The 24,174-nt window shown below is 43.9% G+C and overlaps 1 protein-coding gene and 1 long non-coding RNA gene across 9 annotated transcripts in view; one reads left to right on the forward strand and one right to left on the reverse strand.

The window, feature by feature from the left end:
• Positions 1–1,388: 1,388 nt before the first annotated feature.
• Positions 1,389–24,174, reverse strand: part of kcnd1 (potassium voltage-gated channel, Shal-related subfamily, member 1) — an 81,869-nt gene continuing 59,083 nt past the window's right edge. For 4 of the 6 annotated variants that reach the window (XM_078949788.1, XM_078949791.1, XM_078949789.1 and 1 more), the window contains 6 exons: positions 15,250–15,412; positions 14,347–14,430; positions 12,142–12,195; positions 10,518–10,613; positions 9,958–10,208; positions 1,389–9,343 (listed from right to left, as the gene is read on the reverse strand). In XM_078949788.1, the coding sequence (XP_078805914.1) occupies positions 9,136–9,343; positions 9,958–10,208; positions 10,518–10,613; positions 12,142–12,195; positions 14,347–14,430; positions 15,250–15,412 (856 nt within the window). In that variant the 3' untranslated portion in view covers positions 1,389–9,135. The remainder of the gene's footprint in view (positions 9,344–9,957; positions 10,209–10,517; positions 10,614–12,141; positions 12,196–14,346; positions 14,431–15,249; positions 15,413–24,174) is intronic. The other 2 variants (XM_004086332.5, XM_020701629.3) reach the window with 1 other exon arrangement.
• On the forward strand, positions 15,384–20,193 carry LOC144993888 (uncharacterized). Of its 3 annotated transcripts, none has more exons than XR_013657167.1 (3): positions 15,384–15,522; positions 15,613–18,415; positions 18,547–20,193. It is a non-coding gene; the product is annotated as an uncharacterized LOC144993888 (long non-coding RNA). The 3 variants fall into 3 exon arrangements; XR_013657166.1 differs by having other exon boundaries at positions 15,613–16,739; positions 16,820–20,193; XR_013657165.1 differs by having other exon boundaries at positions 15,613–20,193.

Genomic DNA, 24,174 nt, shown 5'->3' on the forward strand with positions numbered 1-24,174 from the left:
ATTCCACTGGAAACCCAAATTCAAGATTGTTTACAGGGTTTCTCAGGACTTTGCCGAGCAGCATTTCGCCATTCAACAGCTGCCTCTGCCAGCTCACACACCGTCCCAAAGCCGCTCCTCTGCTCAGAAACACAGCTTTCCGGGAGATCCGGTTCTCCTGAGTCTGGCCGCTCGCTCACATAGAGCAGCCGGACGGACTGCAGCCCAAAGCCTCCTTGATCGATAAAGTGTTTATATGATCAAGATAACCAGCTTTATGAATAATTCTGACGGCTCGTTTTTATAGTAAAAAGAGAGAATACACAACAGATATTACCCCAAATTTCTGTACAGTAGGTGGAAAATGGTGATGCAGCGTGCGGAGTAGATGTCAGTCAGGGTGGGGCGAGGGCACCTAATGATCTTCTGAGCCGTCTCTACCACTCTCTGCAGTCTCTCCTTATCCGTGAAGGTGCAGCTGCCGAACCAAACTGCAGTATGTGAGCAGGCAGGTTCACTGCTCGGAGCACCCGTCTGACATCATGCTCCTGTACAGTGAGTGGAGGTGTGCTGTGGCCGGTGGGGGTTGGGGGTGGGTCTGGGGTGGAGGGGGCGTGTTGGGTGAATTCATGGCGAGCAAAGAAGCAGTTAAGCTCCTCTGCCCATGTGGCAGGAACAGCCCCTGAAGTTGGTGATGTCTTGAATGCCCCGCCAAACTTCTTGTGGATTGTTGCTGGAAATGTGAGCCTCTAAACGCATCCTGTGGTCTGCCTTGGCTGCTTTTACTCCTCTTTACACTTAAGGTTTTTTGTTGCTTATCTCGGATCAGCATGAAAGCAGATCTGTCATAAAATGGACCCGTTATAAAACGGACCAAGAAAGGGTTTTATAGGCAGGAACTAGATATGCACATTTCTAGGGGAGTTCAAAGGTGCCTGTTCATTTCATTTTCTTTTGCACTTATATGGTGAATATAAACATGCTGAAGATGTGTAACGCTTGTGCTATCCTAGACACTTTACCATTGGGAGTTGGGTCATCTAGACCCACTCGATAGTGCTCTGAACCTTTTTTCTTCAATGATTTATGATCTTCACTGGTGTCCATGGATTACATGAAATCTTTCCACCTTTATCCACCTTTGTCATGGTAGGGAGAACACGTCAATGGAAGGGGGGGGGGGTCATCTAAGATAGCACAAGGGTTAAGGTAGGGGAAGCATGTGTGACATATTTATAATTGTGTTTTTTTCCCTCTAGGTTGCCGTAAAAGGAATTGTGCGTCAAAATAACCAGCAGCAGAGCTAGAGTCTTTAGCAGAAGTCTTACAGATCTAAAACAAACCCTCCCTGATGAGACCACCTTAGTAAGTTTGTGCTTTTGGATCTTCAAAAAACACAGTAGACCAAATGTATTTCTGCTGTCTTTATTAGTGGAATGGAATATACAGCTGTGTGCTTTAATGCAGTTTCTCCAACACTCACTCTCCCCGCACTGAGACTGAACCTCAGCTGCTTCACCTGACGCTCCATCTTCTCTGTGGCTTCATGAACAGGACATGTGCTCTGACCTTTCAGGTGGAGAGCTGCCTCTGATCACACAGTTCAGATCAGCAGAAGATGCCAGCAGGTTTGACCTGTGGGTCCCAGCCATTGCCCCAAACATGACATGCTCTCTGTCAGGGTTAACTAAGGTCACCAAAAAGGAGAGTTTACTCAGATATATGGAGCTGACACTGAAGCTCTTATCTAAGATGTGGGGATATCATTTTGCGGGATGCACCAAAATGGCTACTTGAGGGGAATGTCCAGGGATCCTCAATGTCGCACGGCCCACAGGATGCCTATTTCTGTAAAGCTGTAGACTGTAAAGCGCTTTGGGCCTTGTAGGAAGAAAAGCGCTATATAAGTATACACTATTTACCATTTATTTCAACATATAACTGAAGCTCCCTTGGGGGACTAATAAAGGGTTCTATCTATCTTAAGATTTTTTTTTGTTTGTTTGTTTTTTAGAACAATGCAAGAACATGGAATCATTTTTTCCCTAGTTTTAAATCTGTCCATCTTAGGGTGACATTAGCACGAACTCCCTCAACCTGTGCTGGTCGTGCTCTTTCCATTGTTAGATCCGCATCTTGAATAGTGTTCCTTCCTCTGCTTCAATACAAAGAGCAAGTGTGGAGTGGGTTTGGAAGGTGATGGTGGTGGAGCCTTATCAGATCATTGGTCTCTATTTCCTCATGCCGACATTTTTTACCGTAGATTTTCCATCTGGGTTTGGGAGGTAGGGTGTGCTTATGGCATGGAAGAGACCGAGTCCTCCATGGAACAGACAGCAGCTAGATGATCACATCAGAGTTCTTCCAAAGCTGATGCTGACTGAAGACAGTAACAATACTGAAAGTGTTGCTGCTACAATGCTGACCTCTATGAGATAAAAGTCTGTTCAGACTCCGCATGATTCAGCTTTTTTCTGCTCATTTGCTAGTTGTTAAGCACGGAGCTAACAATACTGGCTGATGGTGAACAGGATGATGCGGCTTGTAAGGTGGAACTCTTTCTCCTGTCTTAAAAACCCTCCACCGCTGTCTTTATCTTAATCAATTGGTCCAGTTGCATTTGTCCTAGCATGTACTTCGTGGCTGTTTTTACAAAACCAAAGATTATGTTTTGAATTGAAACCGGCGAAAGTGGAACAAGCCAGAGACTGTGTCATGGTAAAAAAAAAGGGAAAAGCTAAAGTTTTAAAATCAGATACTTTTACAGCTATGCCAACTCTGTTTTCCTACACGCCAGTGAAATGTAAAGACTGTAAACAAGGGGGTCTTCATTTTCATTTAATTCAAACTTAAGAAAGAAATACATTCTGCATTAGTAATTATTTTAGAGTGTAAATCAAAGTCGCTCAAATTGTTAGCAGACTACGTCTATTCCTTTTTACTTTTTTACTGATCTGTGGTCCAGTTCCTGTGCTCACTAAGGGAGCTCTTGGTTGTGGCTGGATCAGCATGACGATTCTGCTCCAAACACAGCAGACCTTCGTTGTTTTTTCATGGAAGTTATTGAGAAAGACCCAGATCCTTGCAGATCAGCAACCCTCCCACCCTGAGTTATAGAAAAAAAATCAGAAAGTAACAGAATCTGCTGCTTGTCACATCTAAACGTGTATTTTTACTTCAAAACTCAAAGCTTTATTTTCCACACATCTGCTTTAACTCAGCACAGTCTCAGAGTGACCCAAGCCTATCTCAGACTCTTCCAAAAAGAAAGACAAAAAGCAAAGACCCAACAGAGCAGTGAACTCAGACGTGGGAAAACGAAGCCTGGTTTTCACAGTGCAGCCTGCAGTTCCAATGGAGGCGTTGGACCAGGTAGGTGGGAGGGTTTTGGACAAGTGTTCTCTGCGTTTAGACCCCTGATGACGCAGCTCTTCAAAATGTACACAAACGTACGTCAATTTTAACAGTTAGATGACAGTGTTTCCTACGGTGTAGAGTTAGAGCGGACGACCTCTGATAGGAAAGTGGTTCCCTCCCTGCCCGCCTATATGTCAACGTTTCCTTGGGCAGGACACTGAACCCCACATTCCACCTGGTGGTCATAGGTTGGCCTCAGTGTTGGGCAGCGAAGCTTCCATCAGTGTGTGAGTGTGTGTGTGAATGTGCAAATGGGACTGAGACTGTAAAGCACTTTGGGCTTTAAGGTAGGTATTCAAATGATATAGGATTTCATCATTTCTATTGCGGCTGTTAATTTTGAACCTTGATCTTTTTTTCATCTTCTAAACTCGTTTTGTCCCTTTTGGGGTAACTGGGCTGCTGGAGCCTATCCAAGCCACTTGAGCCGGTCCCAGAATCTTGATCTTCTTCTGTTAATTTCATTTTGAGATCTGACCAACTTGTCATGTTAATGTATATAATAGTAAACAAGTGCTTCTTATGACATACTGTGGTGTGGGATCAGATTTGGGCCTACCGATAAGCACTTTGGATAAGTGGTACAATATAAATAAAGCTGATTGGTCGATTTTAAAAAATCCATCAAGTTGGAGCAGTTTTGTAACTAAAGACTTTTGGAAAGCCCTTACAAAACACCGCAAGGCTTTATGCCTAAAGGTGTAGCAATTAATCAATGAATCGATGTCTATTCCTAGGATCGGACCAGCTCGATCTGTCTGAGGCAGAATCGAATCAAATCGACCAATACCATTAACCCTTGTGCTATCCTATAGGGTCAAGAAGACCATTGACGTGTTCTCCCTACCATGACAAAGGTGGATAAAGGTGGAAAGATTTCATGTAATCCATGGACACCACTGAAGATCACAAATCATTGAAGAAAAAAGGTTCAGAGCACTGTCTCGTGGGTCTAGATGACCCAACTCCCAATGTTAAAGTGCCTAGGACAGCACAAGGGTTACAAAACGGTTTCAAAATGAGATAAATGGATAATCGAATCAAAATTGGAAAATACCATTTGGATTGAGGTACAGACCAATTGCATCAGCGGACAACACACGTGATGTCATTAAACACGGATCAGTCCATCATTCCAGTCCAATGTGTGGACAGACTTTGAATAACGTCATATGACCATCCAGTGTCTAGAATGTTCCAAGAATGTTCCCTTTGGATTCTTTGGATGTGGAAAAACAACAGTGGTGAACTTTAGGAAACTAACATGTGAATGGATTTGACATTCATTCTAGTTTACTTGTTTGTTTGGACACAGATTTCATTTCCACTTGATGATCTGGAAGAAATCCAAGAATCTGGAAAACTTCACTGTTCAGTAGCAGGAACTTCTGTCTGAGTCTCACTGCTGGAAGTTTGGATGAAGATGATCTGGATCCATTTCAGCTCAGAGAATCGCATTGTTCAGAATGAACCAAAATCTAAAGTGAATTGAATCGGCAACCACAAATATCAAATCCAATCTGTGTTAACCCTTGTGCTATCCTAGGCACTTTAACATTGGGAGTTGGGTCATCTAGACCAGTGTTTTTCAACCTTTTCTGAGCCACGGCACACTTTAACCTTAAAAAAAATCCCGCGGCACACCAGGATCCAAAAATTACAAAAAAAAAAACGGAGAAACTCAGTATGTATTGATCTACAGCCCCTCCACAATTGCACATGCATTTTTGAGATAATTGTTGCAGAAAAAGCTGGAAACTGCGGCTGTTTTTTTTCTAAAAGTTGCAATAAAAGTTAAGTTAGAAGATTTAAAAACAGTTTGTGTGTTCGTTGGTTTCAAGACGTTTAACAACAGATCTCCTTGTGCGCTTTCACTCTCACAACCCAATGCATCATGGGAGATGTAGTGCAAAAAACGGCCGGCGGAGATCGCGTCTCTGAGCTTCATTGTTTTGTTCACTTGTTCCACGGTCTGATACCGGATTCTGTGGAAAGCTGTACCGATAAAGACGAGATTTAGCTGGTATTTTTGTTAGAACTGAGCGATTTTACGAGCTAAATCGGGACAAGGAAGTGAAGACTTTAACCACTTCTGATTGGTCAGACTGATGACATGTGATTAAGTTCCCTAAGAATGATTGGTGGAGACAGTTAAAGGGCCGGGACTTTTCTAAAATACAGCCGGAGCTGCAGCTGAATCGCGGTACCATCATTCTTATCAAAATGTCTTTAATAAAATAAAATAAACGCAAAGAAAAAGTATTTTACGATCTTTTATATTCCTAACTACTCAGTGTTTTATCAGGGCCTGTTTTGATGAACAGAGAGCTGAAATCCCGGAGATGGGAAATGTTTTTATATCAGTTAATGAGGGTGATTTCCCACAGCACACTTGACCATCTCCCACGGCACATTAGTGTGCCGCGGCACACTGGTTGAAAAACACTGATCTAGACCCACTAGACAGAGCTCTGAACCTTTTTTCTTCAGTGATTTGTGATCTTCACTGGTGTCCATGGATTACATGAAATCTTTCCACCTTTATCCACCTTTGTCATGGTAGGGAGAACACGTCAATGGTCTTTTTGACCCCCCAGGATAGCACAAGGGTTACAATGAACCGTTAAACCCCTATTTATGCCGATTAACACACATAATTACTGCATTAAAACTCCAATTATGAAGACATCTTTTTTGCATTCTACTTAAATTGATAAATAAATGTTCTATGTGTTCCAGCTGTGAGCCTCATGCTAGAAGAGATGATTTTGTGGTATTGATGAAAGGCCATGCTGCTGCGGTGAGGGGCTCAGCTGTGAAGGCGGAGGCCTGCTGGGAGCCACAGATCAAAGTGAAGAACTAACTCGTGAAGCCCTTCAGTTCTGTCCTGAAGCCACTTCAGCCTTACCCCGACATCCTTGCTGTAGGAGAAAACAGATAAAATACCTACAACGGTATCCATGCATATTTGTGACAGCTTATCATTCAAACTCACGGCCTCGTAAACAATGCAGCCGCACTCAGGAACATGCCTGAGTGAATATAATCTGCTTGTTTCTTCTGAGGTGCAAACATTCATGGAAAGTTCAGCAGTATGAAGAAAACAAACCAGAAAAACCAACATGTCATGCAAAAGAAAATACAATGAGATTTCCTCCGCCGCTGTTCATTTTTCTCTTGATGGAGCAGGTCAGTAGGGCTACTTCTACTGTACGAGGCTCATGCAGGGACGGATGGCAAACACACCTCCTTTATCTACCTTTTCTTTTTTTTTGGACGATTGGACAGAAAGATGGAGGTGAAACTTTATGATACAAAATATGTTACAGCATGTAGGTCCGGCCTGCTGTCTTCATGTCTCTGAGGAAAAGCGTAACCCAAAAGCTCCGCAGTGATGTGGCTGATGGTGAGCGTCAGTGAAGTGACAGCAGCAGCTCATTTGTGACACTGAGTTTCCCTACCGTCACTTCCAAAACCTCACCTGTGTGGAAGTGTGTGGCTCAGTCATTCGGGGCTGGATCTGAATGTACTCTGACAGGTGTATGAGCCTCTCAGGACACTTGAAGGGCGAATGGAAGGACAGCTGACAGCACAGTGGATGTTGTCTAACCTATCAGTAAACCAGGTATCTGGAGCTGAGAATCAGTCATAGTAAACCCTGAAACTCAAGTTTCCAAAGACAGTCTGAGAAGAAAAAGGATATATAACCTTTTTTTGACTTCAAAGATGGAACAAATACTGCCACCAAAAACGTTGCTCTGATACAGAGAAGTTTCAGTTGATAGTAAATATTCCAAACTCAATAGAGCACTCCTTTTGGCAGGTTTAGCTCTGGTTTGGTGCCAGGATCAAAGTTGGCAGGAATGCAGCAGTGAATTGTCGTCTGGAAGCCACATCTCTGCAGACCTTTGCTCACTGAAACAACCAATAAAGTCCACTGGAGCCGGCCATGATCACTAATGAAGCACCAGCAGGAGATAAAGCCAATAGCTGCAGCCTTATCTCTGACTTCTGCTTATACTGCAACGTCTAATCAAAGTCCAGGCAGCACTCGGCTTGTGTTAAAGATGACCCGGCATGGGGCTCACAACGTAAAACAGAGGTTGATGTATGGATTTAGAAGAAAAGCACTCCTGTTTGACTTAGAAGAGAACAAAGATAAACTCCAGCAGCAAAGCCTCATCTTCCTATTAATGCACTCAGATATACAGACCAATGAAGGAGAGGCAAAACCATCTAATCAAACCTATCAGGAACAAAAGAGTAGGGGACTTGGTCAAATACACTCCTAAATGTGAGGCTCCCAGAAGTCAAGCCACTAACTCTTCCTCCACAGGTCTACTTCTTCAGCGGTCAGAGGCAGACAGTGCTGGCTGATGATGATTATATCAGGCAGCAGAAGGGAATGTTTCTTTGTTCCTTCAAACATCTGTTCCATCTTAGAAGTGTAGTTTATGGGAAGCCATGAGAGGCTGGAGGCAGATGTTGAAGTTTACAAACTACAGTTTAGCATGAATGTCCAGCTCGTTCCAACTGGTTAATTAAAATGGGATGTGATGCTATCATTTGTGTTTCATCCTCGAAGCTCTTCGACTGAAGCCACCAACAGGAACTCTGAAACAACCCTTAGAGTCTCATTAGGACGAATGTGAGGAGAACACTGAGGAGCTTTTGGTGTTTCCCATTTTCCTGAGTCTGTGCTGTTCATCCTCTGTCAAAAGGTCACAGAATATGCTTTCCTGCTTTACAGTATGTTCCCTGCAATAATTACTTGAGGTTCAAATACACACATGGTTATCAATAATATTCTGTTCATTTGTTGATGCTATTTTCCTGCTTGTTGTATGTTGCATATTTGGAAGAGAAAAAGGCTCTGGATCCTGGTCTGGGACAAAATATTCAGGGGTCATACCAGACCCGTTCAGATCAGACCCAGTCTGGGACAAACACTTTCTCTCCATGGCTCCTTTTTGTTGTGTTACAGAGATCCAATAAGTTTGGTTCCTGAAAGGTGCAGGCTGCTGAAACAGTTCCCCCTGTGCGTTGACTGATCAGCTTCAGAGGTCTGTCCTTAAGAGGCTCCTTTTCCAAACGGCTTGATTCAGAATGAGATCAGCTGCAGATAAAAAGTTACTTTTGTTAATCTATCGTTAAGAATAAGATTTTTTGCACAGTCATACAGTATTTCCTGATCTTTGCTTGAGTTTCAACCTTCAACCTCGTCATTTTCAGCAAAGGAGGGTTGAACCTTCGAGTGGTCACAGGTCGAGGGATCTCTCAGGTGTGACTGCTGTGCTCGGATGTCCTTCTGGATCATTTTCAAACAGGAGCCGAGTGGAACTGAAGAAACCGGACCAGCTCTCAGGAATTCATGGCTTGTTTTTCAATAGTGCGATCTAAGCTCTGTGCAAGTGCATAGAATGGTTCAAATGCATGGTGCGTCTGATGTGGGAATGCTTTTTTTATGAAACCGATGCGCTCCTGGTGTCAGCCTGCACATAGGCTGACTTTCTCTGACAGTAAACTGTTGATTTGCTCATTTCCACGTCTGTCAATCAGAGTTGTAGTTCCCTATAAAAGAAGGTGAAAACAACCCATTGCACAAGTATCCACTAAATATCAATTTAGTACACAGATGTCAGCATGTGTTGCCCCAAGTCCAGCAATCGTTGAAGGGGCTATTGGAGTTGAAACTGCTGGAGCCTGGGGGTGGGAGCCAGGGAGGAGGACAGTCGTATGTTATAAGGAAGAGATTTTGACGGTTTCATGCGTGAACGTAGTGGCCCGCGTGTTGCGTAGGATGCCAGGGATGGGGACAGGTGACGGGGGTAAGCTCTCATCTGGTGTATTGGCAGGAGGAGTGGGGATGCTAATAATGGCGGCAGAAAAATCTTGTTCTCCACAGTTCAGCTTCAGGTTGACACCTTGTGCGTTCAGACTGGAGCGACTGAGGAGAGAGAAATAAGAAGGGAAACAGGACATCAGAAACTCTTGGCATGGACAAGAACATCATCAAATTCTTTGGAACAGGCATTTGTGCTTATATTAACTTTTACACCTAACATGTAATCAGTTGCATCACACTGTTTGGTTAAGCTGTTCATTTAGGGGAAAACGTTGACAGAACTTTGTATCAGAGTAACCAGTTAAGCAGCGGTTTAGTTCTTTGAGCTTTAGCGGATGCCCTTTGAGTGTGTTTAATGCTAAAGGTGTGTGCACATTGGTATGCTTCATCACTCCATGTGTCCTGTGTGTGTTAGATAAATGCTATAAGAGCATGTTGAAACACCCAAAACACCATTTTCATTGGAGTGGGTCTTTAAAGCAATTTTTTGTAAAGTGCTGTCTAAAAAAATCAGACATTTAGCTTGACTCTTTTTAACTCTACTTAGGTGCTTTTGTAGGTTTTGCTCGCTGGGTCTGCCCTTGAGGATCCATCACATTTGGTGTTTGTGGAAGCAGGGCAAACCAAAAGCATGGAGAGGTGTGGAATGGGGGTCTGGCACTGTCCCAGTGAGAAAAGCTGTGAAAACATAAACCATAGAACATATCTGCATTTACGTTTGTGCTGGGATCGACGTGGTTTTGAGGTGAAGGGTGTCCAGCTCCTGGACGCTCCCTCGGCTGACGGACACTGTGGAGTTGGCCAGTCTTATTGCAGCTCTCCGCCTGGCCCGGCGGGGGCAGCAGCCTGTAGAATTGTTCTGTGCCCCCTGCTGGCTGGACAGGGAGGTGCTTCGACTGGTCCTGAAGCCCACTGAGTCGGTCATGCACAGTTCGCTGTAGGTCCCTTCATCGGTGAACTCGTGGTTCTGTAAAGAAGAGGTGGAGGGGGGTCAGACCGACCCCAAAGAAACCTAACTGCAATTCAGCTGAAACCAATATGGAACTGTTAAACAAACATGAAGGAACGACTAAAAATAAGCAAACCAAATGTGTTTGAGAAACGAAAGAGTCAGAGCCTCACAGACGATCTTTACATGTTTTATTAAAACTCTGAGCAATTTCCAACATTCCACTATTTATAGTTAGCATTAGCAAAAGCTAAACGGTGGAATTCTGGGTGTGACATGAGTGAAAGAGGAAGGTGAGAGGAAGATGAGATGGAGGCAGGGCCTTACTGTTGTCTTCTCCAGACAGTGCAGCAAGTGGTGGTGTTGATGCTCAAACGCCGATCTGTTCTTCACGCACAAAGCCGTGCTGTCACTGTCCCGGTCCTGAGAGCACACAGACATGTAACAAACTCCCAAACGTCATGAACACAAAACAAGAAATAGAGTTAGATCTGTCATTAAACAATAAGACAATACCACACAATCACAACCACAGCGAGGGAGAATAAAAATGACCCAAAACATGGTATATGACCATGGAGGAAGCCGGAGCACCTGGAGAAAATCCACACATGTACAAGGAGAACAGGCAGCCTCCACACTGATGGGACCCAGTCAGGATTTGAACCAGGACTTTCTAACTGCAAGCTGAGAGTGCTAACCACTACACTAATGTGCAACCCTCCATAGAGTGTTCTTTTTGATGGACATGCTCAGATTCCTCTGTATTGCAGTGGAAAGAATGCCTCCTTTAGCAGAGGAGGTACCAGATTCTTTCTGAAAGGGGAGGTGATCATCTGATCCTGCAAGTCATCAGAACACCGAGAACCAAGCAGTGACTGTTGGTTTATGATGAAGAATCATCAGACATGCAGAGATATGCGTGAATTGTTAGAATGCTAAAGTTTTAGGCCACAAATGGGTTTAGAATAAACTTAGCAGCTATTGTACATTTATGACACGTAAGCAGCCTACATAGTCAAAGATGAGCAGAAATCATTAAACTATTTAAAAAAATAATTGAGAGGTTTGACTGAGAAATTCTGTCCCTTTGCATATTTCATCATGTTATGTTTGCATTTTTACTGGATGCAGCTTTAAGAGCGACGTCTGTACAATTGTAGAAATACATTATCTGTCTTCTGTCATGTTGTTGACCTGTGAGAAAAGCTTAATTCAATTATTGCCATTTTAAATTTCCTAATTCTCATTCGTGTCACTTAACCCAACTCCCATCTGCCAACAGCCCCAAAGAGAAGAGTGGAAGAAGAAGAAAGACAAATGTGGGTTCATCTATTATAAGTCATATTATAAGTCATAAATTCTGTGAATTTCTGCCTCACTGACATGTCCTGATCATTCTGTGGTTGCAGCTTTATTCCGTCTTCCTCAATACCTCAGATGCATTTTAGATGTTTTGATTTGTTGTCTTTTATCCCTTTTCAGAAGATCATCTGGAATTATAGCTGTGAGAGACAGAATTAGGCGTTTCTGAGTGTTTTTTTAACTGTGACCTGTTTTTGTGCTGCTTACATTTTTCTTCTGTCACTATTGTCATGAAGAAGTCCATTTGTTTGCTAATCTAATTCTTTATCATGTGTCTGTTTTTTAAATCTGATTATTCATTCTTTTCCTCCTGGTTCTTTCTCCTGTCATCCTGGACCGCTTCTTTCTCTCTGGAATGACGACTAAGAAAAGCTACGCCCCTTTGATGCCCCCCTCTTATGCCTCTTATGCCCCCCACACCACCATCACCACATTGTTATTCACGCTTTGAATCTAATCGTCCCTCATTCTTGCCAAAGGCTAAGGAGGAATTAGGATTGAAGGATATCAGTGTGAGTTCCGCCTGTGAGATCTGTTCTCCCAGTTGGAGCTTAAAGCTTTATTCTCTCCAAACATTTAAACCTACTGAATGCTTTCTCCTCTTTCTCAAAAAGCCCGAAGAGTCTGACTCACGAAGAAGCTGAGGGATGAAAAAAACAGTTCTTCAGATCTCAGACCATCCAGTTTATTTTCAGGTTGTTCCAAAGCTGTCAGTTTTCACAAAGCAGGATATATCTGTCCACTGATTCCTGAACGAGCATCAAGGTTTATCCAGAGAGCATCTCTGAATCCCACTGCTCAGCAGAAACAGACGGATCACAGCAGAAGACAAATGGAAATGTGGCTCAAGGGTTTTAAGAGGTTCTGAAACCGTTCATGTGTGTGAAGCGGCATCTTTTGTTGTAGCTGGAGCTGACAGCACACTTCAGCCCCACCATCTGGTTGTTTTCAGCACATGACATCCTCAGTCAGTGATGTTGACTGAGTCTGTAGAATGAAACGAATCAGAAAGTGAGTAGGAAGAAAAGCAGGAAAGTGCAGAGATGGCTTCAACCTCAATCTTGTTAGACTGGAAGGCTAAGGTCCAAAACTGTTCTGAAACCGAACATGTGCAGCTTGCCAAAGGGAAATTTGAACAACAGTAACAGCCTAAAGAGAGGTGAGGCCGGTCCCAGTGAGCTGAAAGATCAGGACAAACGTCCCCTGGAGTCAAACCTTAAAGTTAACAAACAAGTTCCACAAACTTGAATATTATTCTCTCATGTTTAGCTTCATTGGCTGCCTCTGCAGTGTTCCTGCATCATTCACACATCAGTTCAATTTTCAACCAAATGGAAAGTAGAAAAAGTGCCCATGAAACATCCAACACTCTGCTCTTTGACCTGCTAACTCTGCTAAAACCTTCCTAGCAAAAACCTGATAAAAAAATGATTTTTTTTTGTCTCAGATTCAGAGGGCATCTGCTCCTTTTGGGAACTTTTAGAGACGACAGTGGTGTGTTTACCACTGTAAGATTTGACTTCAACACATTGACTTACTTTTGGAATAAAACATAACATTTGGTAGAGCTCACTTGTATCACACACAAAAAAATCTTTGAATGGCAAAAGAGAATTAATGTCTGTCAGAAATGAGTCTGAAATGACTCAATGAAGAGTTGAAATGTTGGCTGTTATTATTGTTTCAGTAGGAACAGAGACTGACAGCTAAACCGGCTTTGACCTCTGCCCTCTATTACTGCAGGAACCGCACCCACCCAGCCATGTCAAGCCCCCCCCCCCCCCCCCCCCCCCTCTCACTTCTTCCTCACACACCCCCAGATCAGGGGTGTCAAACTCAAATTCACAGTGGGTCAAAATTAAGCAGTAAAGTAAAGTCACGGGCCAAACTCAGTATTTACTGAAAAATGAACTGATGTTTAACCTTTCCAGATGGAAACTAACTTTAGTTTGGCTTAAACACAGAATGTGGAACAACCAAAGCTTGATATTACAAACATGAGAAATTCAATTTGAAATAAAAGACACATCAGTGGGATTCCTTTCTTATTTAAATCAATAAAGTATGTATCTTCCCGCATTCTTTCAAGTTCCTTATTAAAGTAAATATTTTTCAAAGTCAACAAGAAAAGAACCAAAAATAATGTTAATAACAAATTCCAACATTTGAACTATTAACATTCCAGGCCTTGCATTAGGAAAAGTGCATCAGAAACAGAGATATTCCAGCTCAGTTTGCTGCTCTCTGATTTTCTCTGCACTCTGGTCTAAGCCAGATTCCTGGCATCTTTTCTCAGATGTTACTTCATCAAAGTCTGGGGTCAGACTCTGAGGAAAACCTCCTATTTTAGCAGGAATGTCTTCAAAGCTCCTGTTGTCCGTCTTTTTGTGGAGGGAGAAATTCATTTGACTGGAGCAAGGCTGTCAATGACTGTAATGGAAAAAAGGAGCGCTTGGCAAAGCATTGTGGGATTTGTAGTATTAGCGGTACGGTATATACTGTGGGCCAGCTCTAATGTACATTTGATATGATCTCATGGGAGGATTATAATTAGGCCCCCGGGCCTGAGTTTGACACATGTGGCCCAGATCCTTCTCCATATGGAGAGTGACTCGTTCCCTAACCTGGGGGGGGTCTTTAGCTTACTTAAATCTCCTGCTCAACACTTCTGCACATTACCTGAACCATTGATCCTCCAACCCCTTGGTTTTCCTGCGTGATGGGGGGAGGATATGTGTGGATAACTGCATGTGTGCATTTTTGGGGGTGTGCACGTGTGTTTGCGTCTCACCCCGAGTCCTCGATCTTCTTTGTACTGGAGGAAGGCGTTGGTTGTTCCTTTCTTTGCCATGCGGATCCGAGCCAAACGCACTTTCTGTCAAACAGAAACACCAAAAGGAGCAGAGTCACACAATGTGCAACCCACACACACACACACACACGCATGCACACACATGCACACAGAATCACAAAAACACTTTTTAGCATTTTTGAACATTTGAAGCAGGATTTTGCAACAGTTTATTTCATGTGATAAATGGCCTAACAGGCATCCAAATATTGACATTGTGATGTAACACAATGTCTGCTAGGGAGGAACTTCCAATGCAAGCATGCGCTGCGAGGAAAGTAAGACGATATTTCATTGATGTTCACATTCCTCCAACACGCTTCCAGAATTGTGGCTTTAACAACTGCTTGATTTGATGTTTGGTTCTTTCCATGTAGCACTTTGAAACAACCTTGCATTTGAGATTGTTCTGTACAGAAAAACTGAATTAGATAAATGAGATAAAAGAAGGCCTGTGCTGAAGGCTGGCGAGAACAAACGCTGCAGTTTAACACTACACAGTTTTTTTCTGCAGCACTTTCATGTCACATCAGCAGAAGGCAGTCAGTGAGTCAACATCTCTGTCAAGGTTTCTCGTGTGACTGTCTTTTCCCAAGCTGCTCCTGAACTAACCACTCTGACTGATCTCATACACAGTTGCTAGCCTGCAGTCTTCTGTTTGTTCTGTTCTTCCTGCAGACCAGCTCGTTTTTTCTGACTTTTTTAACACTTCAGTACCTTCTGCTCTGTGCAAAAAAAAACCGAGTGGACAACAGTTAAATCCCAGCGTAGTTGGAGATCGTCCGGATTTCTGCTTTTCACAAATGGATTAGAATCTGGATGGGAAAGTGGATGAAATGTCACCTGCTGAGCTCTCATCTTGTCGGCTCTCTGGTTCTGGTGGTAGATCCGGCTGAAGTTGGACACAATGACGGGCACTGGCAGCGCGATCACAAGCACACCGCTGAGGGAACAGATGGAACCAAAGATCTTCCCCGCTATGGTGTTTGGAACCATGTCCCCATACCTGAGGAAAGGATGCAACCTTCACATCAGTCGCTCTAGATATCTCAGATACCTGCCACTGAGTTTGTTTTAATGAAAAGTCACAAAATCCAGCTTGTGTTCCTTTATAAGGTAAAATATGGAATTTAACACTCGGGTTCTTTAACAGCCCTGTGATGAACTGGTGAACTGTTCTGGGAGTGACCTGTCTTTGCCCGACAGGAGCAGGGAAGGCTCCAGCATCGCTGTGACCCTGAAAAGACAAGGTGGGCGTAGAACATTGCTGGATAGATAGAATCTTCTAAAACAACCCAAGTAAGACACACACAGGACAGTAGAAAGCAACAAGCAGCTCCTGGTTGCCTCCTCTCTTCATATTCCTCTGTTTTACGTTTTTATTCAACAAATGTCTGAAACATCGCTAATCTAGAGACTCCACCCACCCTCACCCACCCCCGACACCATGAGGACAAACACGAAAAGTGTTGCTTCCTTTTAAATCAAACGTCCTTTTGCCTGTACATCTTTGAAGAACTCTGCTTTCTGCACCACTGTGTCAGTAAAGATGCCACTCATTAATAATCTGTGGAGCCTTTTCTCCTATAGTTTTGTAGAATTTTTCATTTTAAACCAGAGCAAAGTAAAAAGTGACCGTGTAAGCTCCATGTTGCTGCATGTGCTCCAGCAAAAATACTCCCCAAAAGAAAACAAATATGGAATAAGGCATACTTTTTAGTTTGATTTTTTCTTGGTCCTGTTGGTTAAAATGACAGGTAGTCAGTTAGAATAGCTTCAAGTCAAATATAGTCAAATGTTTAAAGATGGACACCCCCAGCCACAGCCTTGAGAGCAGAAGTTTAGCTTTGATGCTATTTGATTGCCCAAAAGTCGAGGATGAGTGGAACGTCACTGGGAACACCATGAGAGCTGAGAAAGGCTAGCCGTCCGCCTGTGTGGCCTATCCATCCATCCATCTTCCTCCGCTTGTCCAGGACCGGGTCGCGGGGGCAGCAGTCTAAGCAGAGATGCCCAGACTTCCCTCTCCCCAGCCACTTCCTCCAGCTCCTCTGGGGGGGACCCCGAGGCGTTCCCAGACCAGCAGAGAGACGTAGTCTCTCCAGGGTGTCCTGGTTCCTCCCCAGGGCCTTAATTCTGAATTTGGAACATTTGTAGTGAGCATTTCTTGTTTGATCCTTCCAAAGCTGTGTTGACACAAAACGCAATTTATCCATCAGGAGTGGCCAGTTTTAATGTTAAGACAATGGTATAGACGCGATCCGAAGTCCTGCGGCGTGATTTGAGCGACACAGCAGTTCAACAGCAGCGTGATTCAAGCAGCATGGCCAGAGGTAAATATCTGAACTTTAGCAATGTCACTGCCACGCATCTACCAATCAGTGACTCATATATGGCCATGTGACGTGTTTAGTGACTTGATCAGCTCATGGGATCAGCGACGGCGACTCTGGGGGGCTGGCTAACCTGCAGAGACAGGGGAGCAGCTGGAGCATTGGGGAGGCAGCCTGTTCGGGTCTCCAGTAATGTATTACATTTTTCTTATTTTCATTGAGACAAAAATGTCTTCTAGTTTTATTTTTGTGTTTCTTTCTTTCCCCTCTCGGGTCAATGTGGGACAGTCAGTCTTCAAACCGGGTCACAGAGAGACGGAAATGCTGTGTAAGCGGCTGTCATTCAGCGGCAGCTCCTGCAGATTTTCAGAATGATCGCGTAAACCCAGACATGAGATAAACACAAACACCGCTCCATGTAGCGATCAAGCTAAAAACATTTGGCAGTAGCTCCTCCCACACGCTGCTGGAGCATCAGGCTTATGAACACATTTTTGTACAGGCGTCGGGCAGAGAAATCGCCATGCGGCAAAAGAGAAACGGACTTGGCGAACTTGACTTGTAATCGCGTTCGGTAAAAATGCAGCATAACGCTTTTTTCACTTTTAATGGCATCAGCAAAGTCCAGTTTCATACTTTCAGTCCACTGAAAGTCCAAGTCCACTTTCAGCAAAGCCTTAGTCATATTCACCCCTTGGTTTTGGATTGTCCGGGTCCATGAGGGTCGTAGAGAGGAGCGTCTGCCTCTTAAGGGGAGCACAGGTGTGGCCTGCAGTTCCCTTGAGGCTTGTACAGCGAAAATAAAGGAACGTTGTGAAAATGGAACGTACCATTTTTGTGCGTGTGAAAGTGCATCTTGACATATTTGTTAGGGTAATGTACATGAGCTTATTAGATACTAGTGATGCTGTCATACAGTCCCAGTACACCGACACTCCTCCAATATTAATAAGTTAGTAAGAGTACCGGCGCATTCCTGATCGCACACAAACGCTGCACGTACGGAGTGCACACATGATGCGTACTGTGAGTGCCTGTAGGATGTCCACACAAACTCCACTCTGATTGTCTAATGTCCTAGTTTCTATCAGCCAGTGTGTGTGTGTGTGTGTGTGCCAGGACAGACACTTAGCGCTTGAATAGCATTTAAAAGCCCTAAATATGGTATTAGGAATCATAACAAACGTTATAGATCATAACATTTATTAGAAGTACCTTTGAAGTGTAAAAGTTGAATTTGACATACATGGAAAATATGTTTTGGGGAAAATTTTGAACGTCTAGGAAGTAACATAAACGTTAAATTAACAGTGTTTACAAAATAATGTTTTATTTGAGATTGAAATAATTTGAGCAGAAGAAGACAAATGGGTTCCTTAACTATGTGAGTAACCAACAGTTGGTTGACACAGCTGGAATGCAGTGACAAGTCAGTTTAAGTTCAACTAACTGATCTAGTTTTTGGTTTGACTCCAGTATTACTTGTAAGCAAACATCCACCTGCTCCCACTACAGATCAGAATGTCATCTGCAAACGTCATGATCCACAGAGATTCCTGTCGATTCTCATCTGTCAGTCTGTCCATCACCACAGAAACAAGAGGGAGTTCAAAGCTGATTGTTGGTTCAGTCTCACCTTCAACTCCTCTGCTTTATCTACAAAACATCTCTGTAAGGTGAAGCTACTCTTTCCCATAGTTTTATTGTTTGACACGTCAGCTTCATTTCTCTGTGGTTTCTGCTGGTCTCCTTGTGTGTTGATGCTTTTCTGGAGTACATTCTGCTAAATAAACAATATCCTCCACAGGGACAAGCTCCTAAAAGTTGGACTATGGGGTGAACAAGTGGTTACAACTGAATACTTGAGCTCCCGCGGCATCCTGGTGGACACAGCTACGGCCCCGGGCTCTCTGTGATTCAACATCTCCACGGGGGACAAAGCGAATGCAGAGGGAAGGTTGCTGCGCCCATCGTGGATAGATAGATGTACAAGTGGTTGGATGGAGATCAGTAGCTCCAGATAACAGTCACACTGCTGCAAAACCGCTCTCTTCTGCAGCTCTCTGCCTCCTGTGGCCTTCACCTTTCATTGTACTCAGCAATAAATCACAGGCAGCGAGACGAGGAAGAGGAAGAGGAGGAGGAGATTAGAGAGTGGGGAGAAGGCCAGCACAGTTTGTGTGATTCAGCTCACAGACAGAAATTTTTTATATAAATCTACAGATCCCCTTTAGCTGCAAGATTTATTTTAAGAGGCGCTCCTGATAAATTATGAACATTAGGAACCTTTTTCTGCTGATATTGGTGGCGCTGCCAGATACTTCAGACGAGTCAGAGCACATTTTTCTACAGGGGAATGTTTTGACAATGATCTATCCTGGGACTCACGCAGAATGCTGTGCTGCTCGGGGTTTTCATTGAACTTTTGAAAACAAATCGATCTGGTGAATTAAAACTGCAAGAAAATGATCAGACATGTTGACGACTCTACAGTGATGGATTTGTGGTGGAAAATGTATCTTCCTGTGAGCATGTGGCCAGCCTGGAGCCAAGGGGTTTTTGGGCTGTAAATAGGTACAAATGTTAAATGCATTGATCATCTTCAAGTCAAACTCATTTAAATGGGCAGCGGAAGTTAGCCCCTTTTGTATTTTCAAGATTTTAGAAGAGAAGTAGAATAGAAACAAAAACAAATCCAAACAAAAGTCCCTCTTTCACACGATGATTCCAACAAACGCCCAGTGAGAGCTTCAGCTGGCCTTCAGCTTGAACATGGAGGAGGGGCCAAAACATTAGAAAATCTCAGCTTCGGTGAACAGATCTTTCCATTTCATTTCACTTTGGTTTCTCCTTTGTTGTTATTTCACGTCACGCTACCTTCCACAGTAGTAATTCTGTCCTTTTGTGTTGGCTGGTGGCCTTTGTCCAGTTTTAGCTCCTCCTATTTAAATTAATCAAATACTGGAGTCAAACAACGCAAAGTAAATGTTTTCACTGTTTGATTGTGAGGGTTTGGGCGAGTATTCATTATTCTGTGGAGGAGGAGAGTCCAATGGTCATGGATGTTGGCTTGTTGAACTGGGCCACAGATAAATGCCAACATGGGAGAGACATTGGTTTTCTTGTTCAGCATGACAGATTTTCTCTTTTGTATCAGACAGAAACCTGTAAAGCGCAGGTCAAGGCCTCAGCTGGTCTGTTTTACAGCTAAACCAGCACCAGAGAGGATAGGATGGTAATCTGGATCCCTTATTGCATCATCATCATCTTCATCATCCCTTTAATCTGTTTATGAGTTTATGAGAATTTTGCTGTATTAGAGCAAGAGAAAACCTTCATTATAAGCGATAAAAAAACACTACCTGCTAGCACAGGGAAAAGAAAAGTAGAATTTGTTTTTTTTTTGGTCTCCGGCTTTATTGTTTGTACTTACTTACTGGAAACTGTCGACAAACCCATTCGGGGGCCACGTTTTGTTAACTTGGATCTCCTTTCATTAAAGACCCACTCCAATGAAAATGTTGTTTTTGGTCTTTTTAACATGTGCCTGTAGCATTTTTCTCATGTTGGAGAAAATGTATAAAGAACAGAAAATTGCTACTGAGAATTTTTCTGCTTCAAATTGTTGTGAATGTGGAGCAGACGAAAAAAAGCAGTTTGAAATGTACGTATTTGTGACGTGGAAAATATGCTTGGTGTCCTAAAAAAGTTCAGTATCCTCCATGAAGTTAGTTTCTGAATGAATCCACTGAAAAAACAGTCGTGTCACTGTCTTACTCAAGGACCGTTTGGGAAAAAATGTTTAGCTGCTTTAGTGATAAAACAAACAAATATGATAATCAGTCAAATACGGTTTTACACAATTACTTGAATCTATAAAGGAAGCTGCATCTCTGAGAGCTGCTGTTAAATTTTACATTTAGGTCTGTATGCAAAGAGGGAACTATTCTAATTTCAGAGGATTAAATGAGGCTGAACTCCCCTACTGTCTGTGCTGTTGTAAAATGAAGCACTTTAAATGTCTAATGGGACAATTATTGTCAAATTCACTGTGAATTAGACAGTCAAGGTGAGGAGCTTTGACATTAGATCTGCAGCACAGGATTACTCTCAGCTCCGTACAAAAAAGGTCACGACCTCCTCTGATGTTTTAATGCTCTTATCTCATAATTCAGTTTTAAATCCCAGAGTTAAATCCTTTCTCTGAAACCAGGACTCATCATGATGCCTGGCATGCTCCTTATTTTAAAATCATGATATGTGTTGTCAAAATGTAAACACTTGAGTTTATTGAAATTTTCTGTTGGATGTCAAACCTTTTTTTGAGCATTTATCCTATTTGTCCAGACAGATTTACCAGTCTGATGAACACCGATGGATAAGAAGCCTTCTAGGAAACCAGTTTCCAGCTATGGAGTGGATGAGAATGTGTGAGTGTCAGTGTGTTTCTGGGATCTGTGTGGGCTCCAGGGGCAGGTCTGCTCACGGAAAAGTAGATCAGTTCAGTTTTACTTCAGTTCTGACTTTACCCAGGAGTAATTATGGAACATGTTAGCAAATCAATAAAAGTCCAGAGGAAGCCATACATGAGTGTTGGAAAATCTCTCAGTGGAATCAGCAGAGCCTCAGTCTAAACTGACTCTCTGACTCTCTCCTGCTCACACATTCACACTTGTGTAACACACAAACATATGCATGCACTCACCCATGACACACACAGAACACGAACACACATTTGTGTGAAGGTGGTAATTATACCAGGAACCAAATGACTGAAGTTTATCAGGTTACAACTTATACCAAAACAAACCACTCAACAAACTCATCCTGAAGAAGAGCAGCATCTCCAGAAAAGAAATCAGTAGCTGCGTTTACATGGACAAAAGTAATCAGAGTAAAAGTAATCAGAGTAAACGCCTGGTCAGAATTAAAAATGCGTCATGTAAAAACACCGTTAAGAATACTCTGCCCCGATCAGACTCATTCGGATCAAAGTGTCCTTCCGATGGAAGGTGGTGGGTTATGCTGATTGTTGATCCGATCGTGGTACATGTAAACAGTTCATTCTGATTGTGGGTTCACGCGTGTGAACCGAGTCTGTGAGCAGAGCAGCTGAACTCGTAGCTTCATGTTTGCGGGCTTTGTTAGGGCGTGCGCTCCAGAGGAGGCTTTGGACCGCAGTCCTGTCTGTCTGCTCTGCGTCAGCGAGTTGGGGGACTCAGGAGAACCGGGTCTCCTGGGAGTACTGTGTCTCTTGGGAGGACCTTGTCTCCAAGCAGAGGAGCGAGTTTGGGACGGTTTTGGCGCTAACAGAGGCGACTGTTGCAGAAATGCAGCTTCGGGCAGTTCTGAGAAACCATGTAAACCATTACATGAATTTCTTTTTCTTTTTTTAACTTGTCCTGTCCAACAGCTGGGCAAACAGATGAGAACTGAAGGCCTCTTGTGTTGGAAATATTTTACTTTAACAATAGGGGTTATGAATCTTCTGACAAACCAGAGGTATGTCTGAATAAACCCCTTTTGTAATCAAGACCAAACTTTATTCATTTTGAATCATATTTGAAATTTTTTGTGTTGGACCGGACGGAAAAGGAAAGGAAGGAAGAAGAGAGAGGGATGTTAGGAGGGTGATTATAGAGGGGGGGGGTGTAAAAACCATGAAGCAACATAAAGCAACAAGTTGCTGGATGTTTATCATCAGGTTCAGATGTAATACAAATCTCAAAGGGGCGGGGCCTGTCCACACACACACTCAAATATTATAAACATACCTGTTGGCTCCAAGAATGTTCACATGTCAACATGTACACAATACAAAAAATGTTCCCACACGCATACTTATGCCTTCAAACCAACTAGTGTGAAATATTTCATTCATTCAATCATGCAAAATATTAGTGCAAAGGTGAGCTAACACCTGTGCTCAATTGAGTGCTTATGTTCTTCTAAAATGGATGATGGAATGTAAAAAGAAGGAAGGAGAGTGTCCAGCCATCCCCACACCAAGACCCCCGCCGCAGCAGCAGCGGCAGCCAGAACCCCCCAACACCTGCACGGCAGCAGATAGAGAACATCCGCCACCCAGGCCAGGCCCAGCAGGACCGCCACGGGGGCCCCCAAAGCCAGAGAGCAGGGAGGCATGGGGGGACAGAGAGTGCAGCTCCGGCCCAACCAGGAGAGCAGTGCTGGGAGGGCCCCAGACGAGCACCTCACCACCACCCAGGAGTTTTGGGCATCCCCCAGCCCCAACCCCGGGTACGAGCCAGGACCCCCCAAGGGAGACCCGCCCCACACTCCAGGCAGCCACCCACCTGGCCCACGGTTGGTCCAGGAAGGAGCAAGGCAGGGGCCAGCCATCCCCGCCCAGGAGGGGGACACCCAGGAGAAGAGGGGGTCCACAAGAAGTGTTGTAAACATGGCACGACCAGGCACTCAGGGGCAAGGACCAGAACCCACACCACAGGGACATATGTAATGTGATCCCCGGTTCTTGGTCTTGCCATAGAACTGAGGGACCCCTCTCCCTGCGTGGAGAGAGGACTGCCGGGCCCAGGAAGCCAGCACCCAAGGGAACACGGCCGCCATTGCAATGGGCCCAATACCCCCAACCAGTGATGGGGTAGGGGACAGATGGTCCGAGGTCCCACCTTCCTTGTATAATGCATGTGTGTGTGTTTGTGAGGGTGTGTGTGTGCATGTATTCGTGTGTGTTTTGGAGTGTATATTTTGAGGGTGCAGTTAAAATTGGTGGGTAGGGCGCTTAAAGGACATCTGCTTGCTGGCAGTGATGTCCAAGCACCCCCCTTACCAAGGGCCCTACATTTCTAAGGTGCAAATAAAACCAAGAGGGGGGGGCCTATTCCATACGGCAACCATGGGAGGGGGACCACTGCCAAGTAAATCCTCCCCCCAAGGTGCATCGCAGGCTGAACGCCCCCCCCCCATCACCCTAATAAGAGATATAATATGAGGAAGGCGGTAAGTTGGGGACAGCTGGTAGACTGTCCCCCCGGTGGTCAAACAACCTAAAATTTCACACATGGGGAGAAGTTCAGGACTTCTTTCCTACTGGTAGAAGGTTGATAAATTGGTCTGAAATGGTTGAAGGAGGAAATTCTTGGAGATCCTCCAACATAAGCTTCAGGGGAGTCTGCAAAAGAAGTGGACAGGTATGTCTGTGCCAAGAGACAGGAAGTAATATCTCCACAAGAGCCTCACTCTTTCCACAAGGAGGCACAGCGAAAGGGGCAGAGGCAGTGATCCAATGCATTGGGACAGAAAGCAGGAGAAGACTAGGAACTCCTGAAGACAAGGCTGTCATGGAGGAAAACCACTGAAAGAAGAAGACGCCAAAGGGGAGAGGGACGGCTCACTTGGCATCAAAGCAAGTCTTAAGGATTGTTACCAACTCTTCAGGTAGATCATAGTTCTA

This window comes from Oryzias latipes, chromosome 7 (genome assembly GCF_053564925.1).
Source record: "Oryzias latipes strain Hd-rR chromosome 7, Olatipes_Hd-rR_3.1".
Lineage (NCBI taxonomy): Eukaryota > Metazoa > Chordata > Actinopteri > Beloniformes > Adrianichthyidae > Oryzias > Oryzias latipes.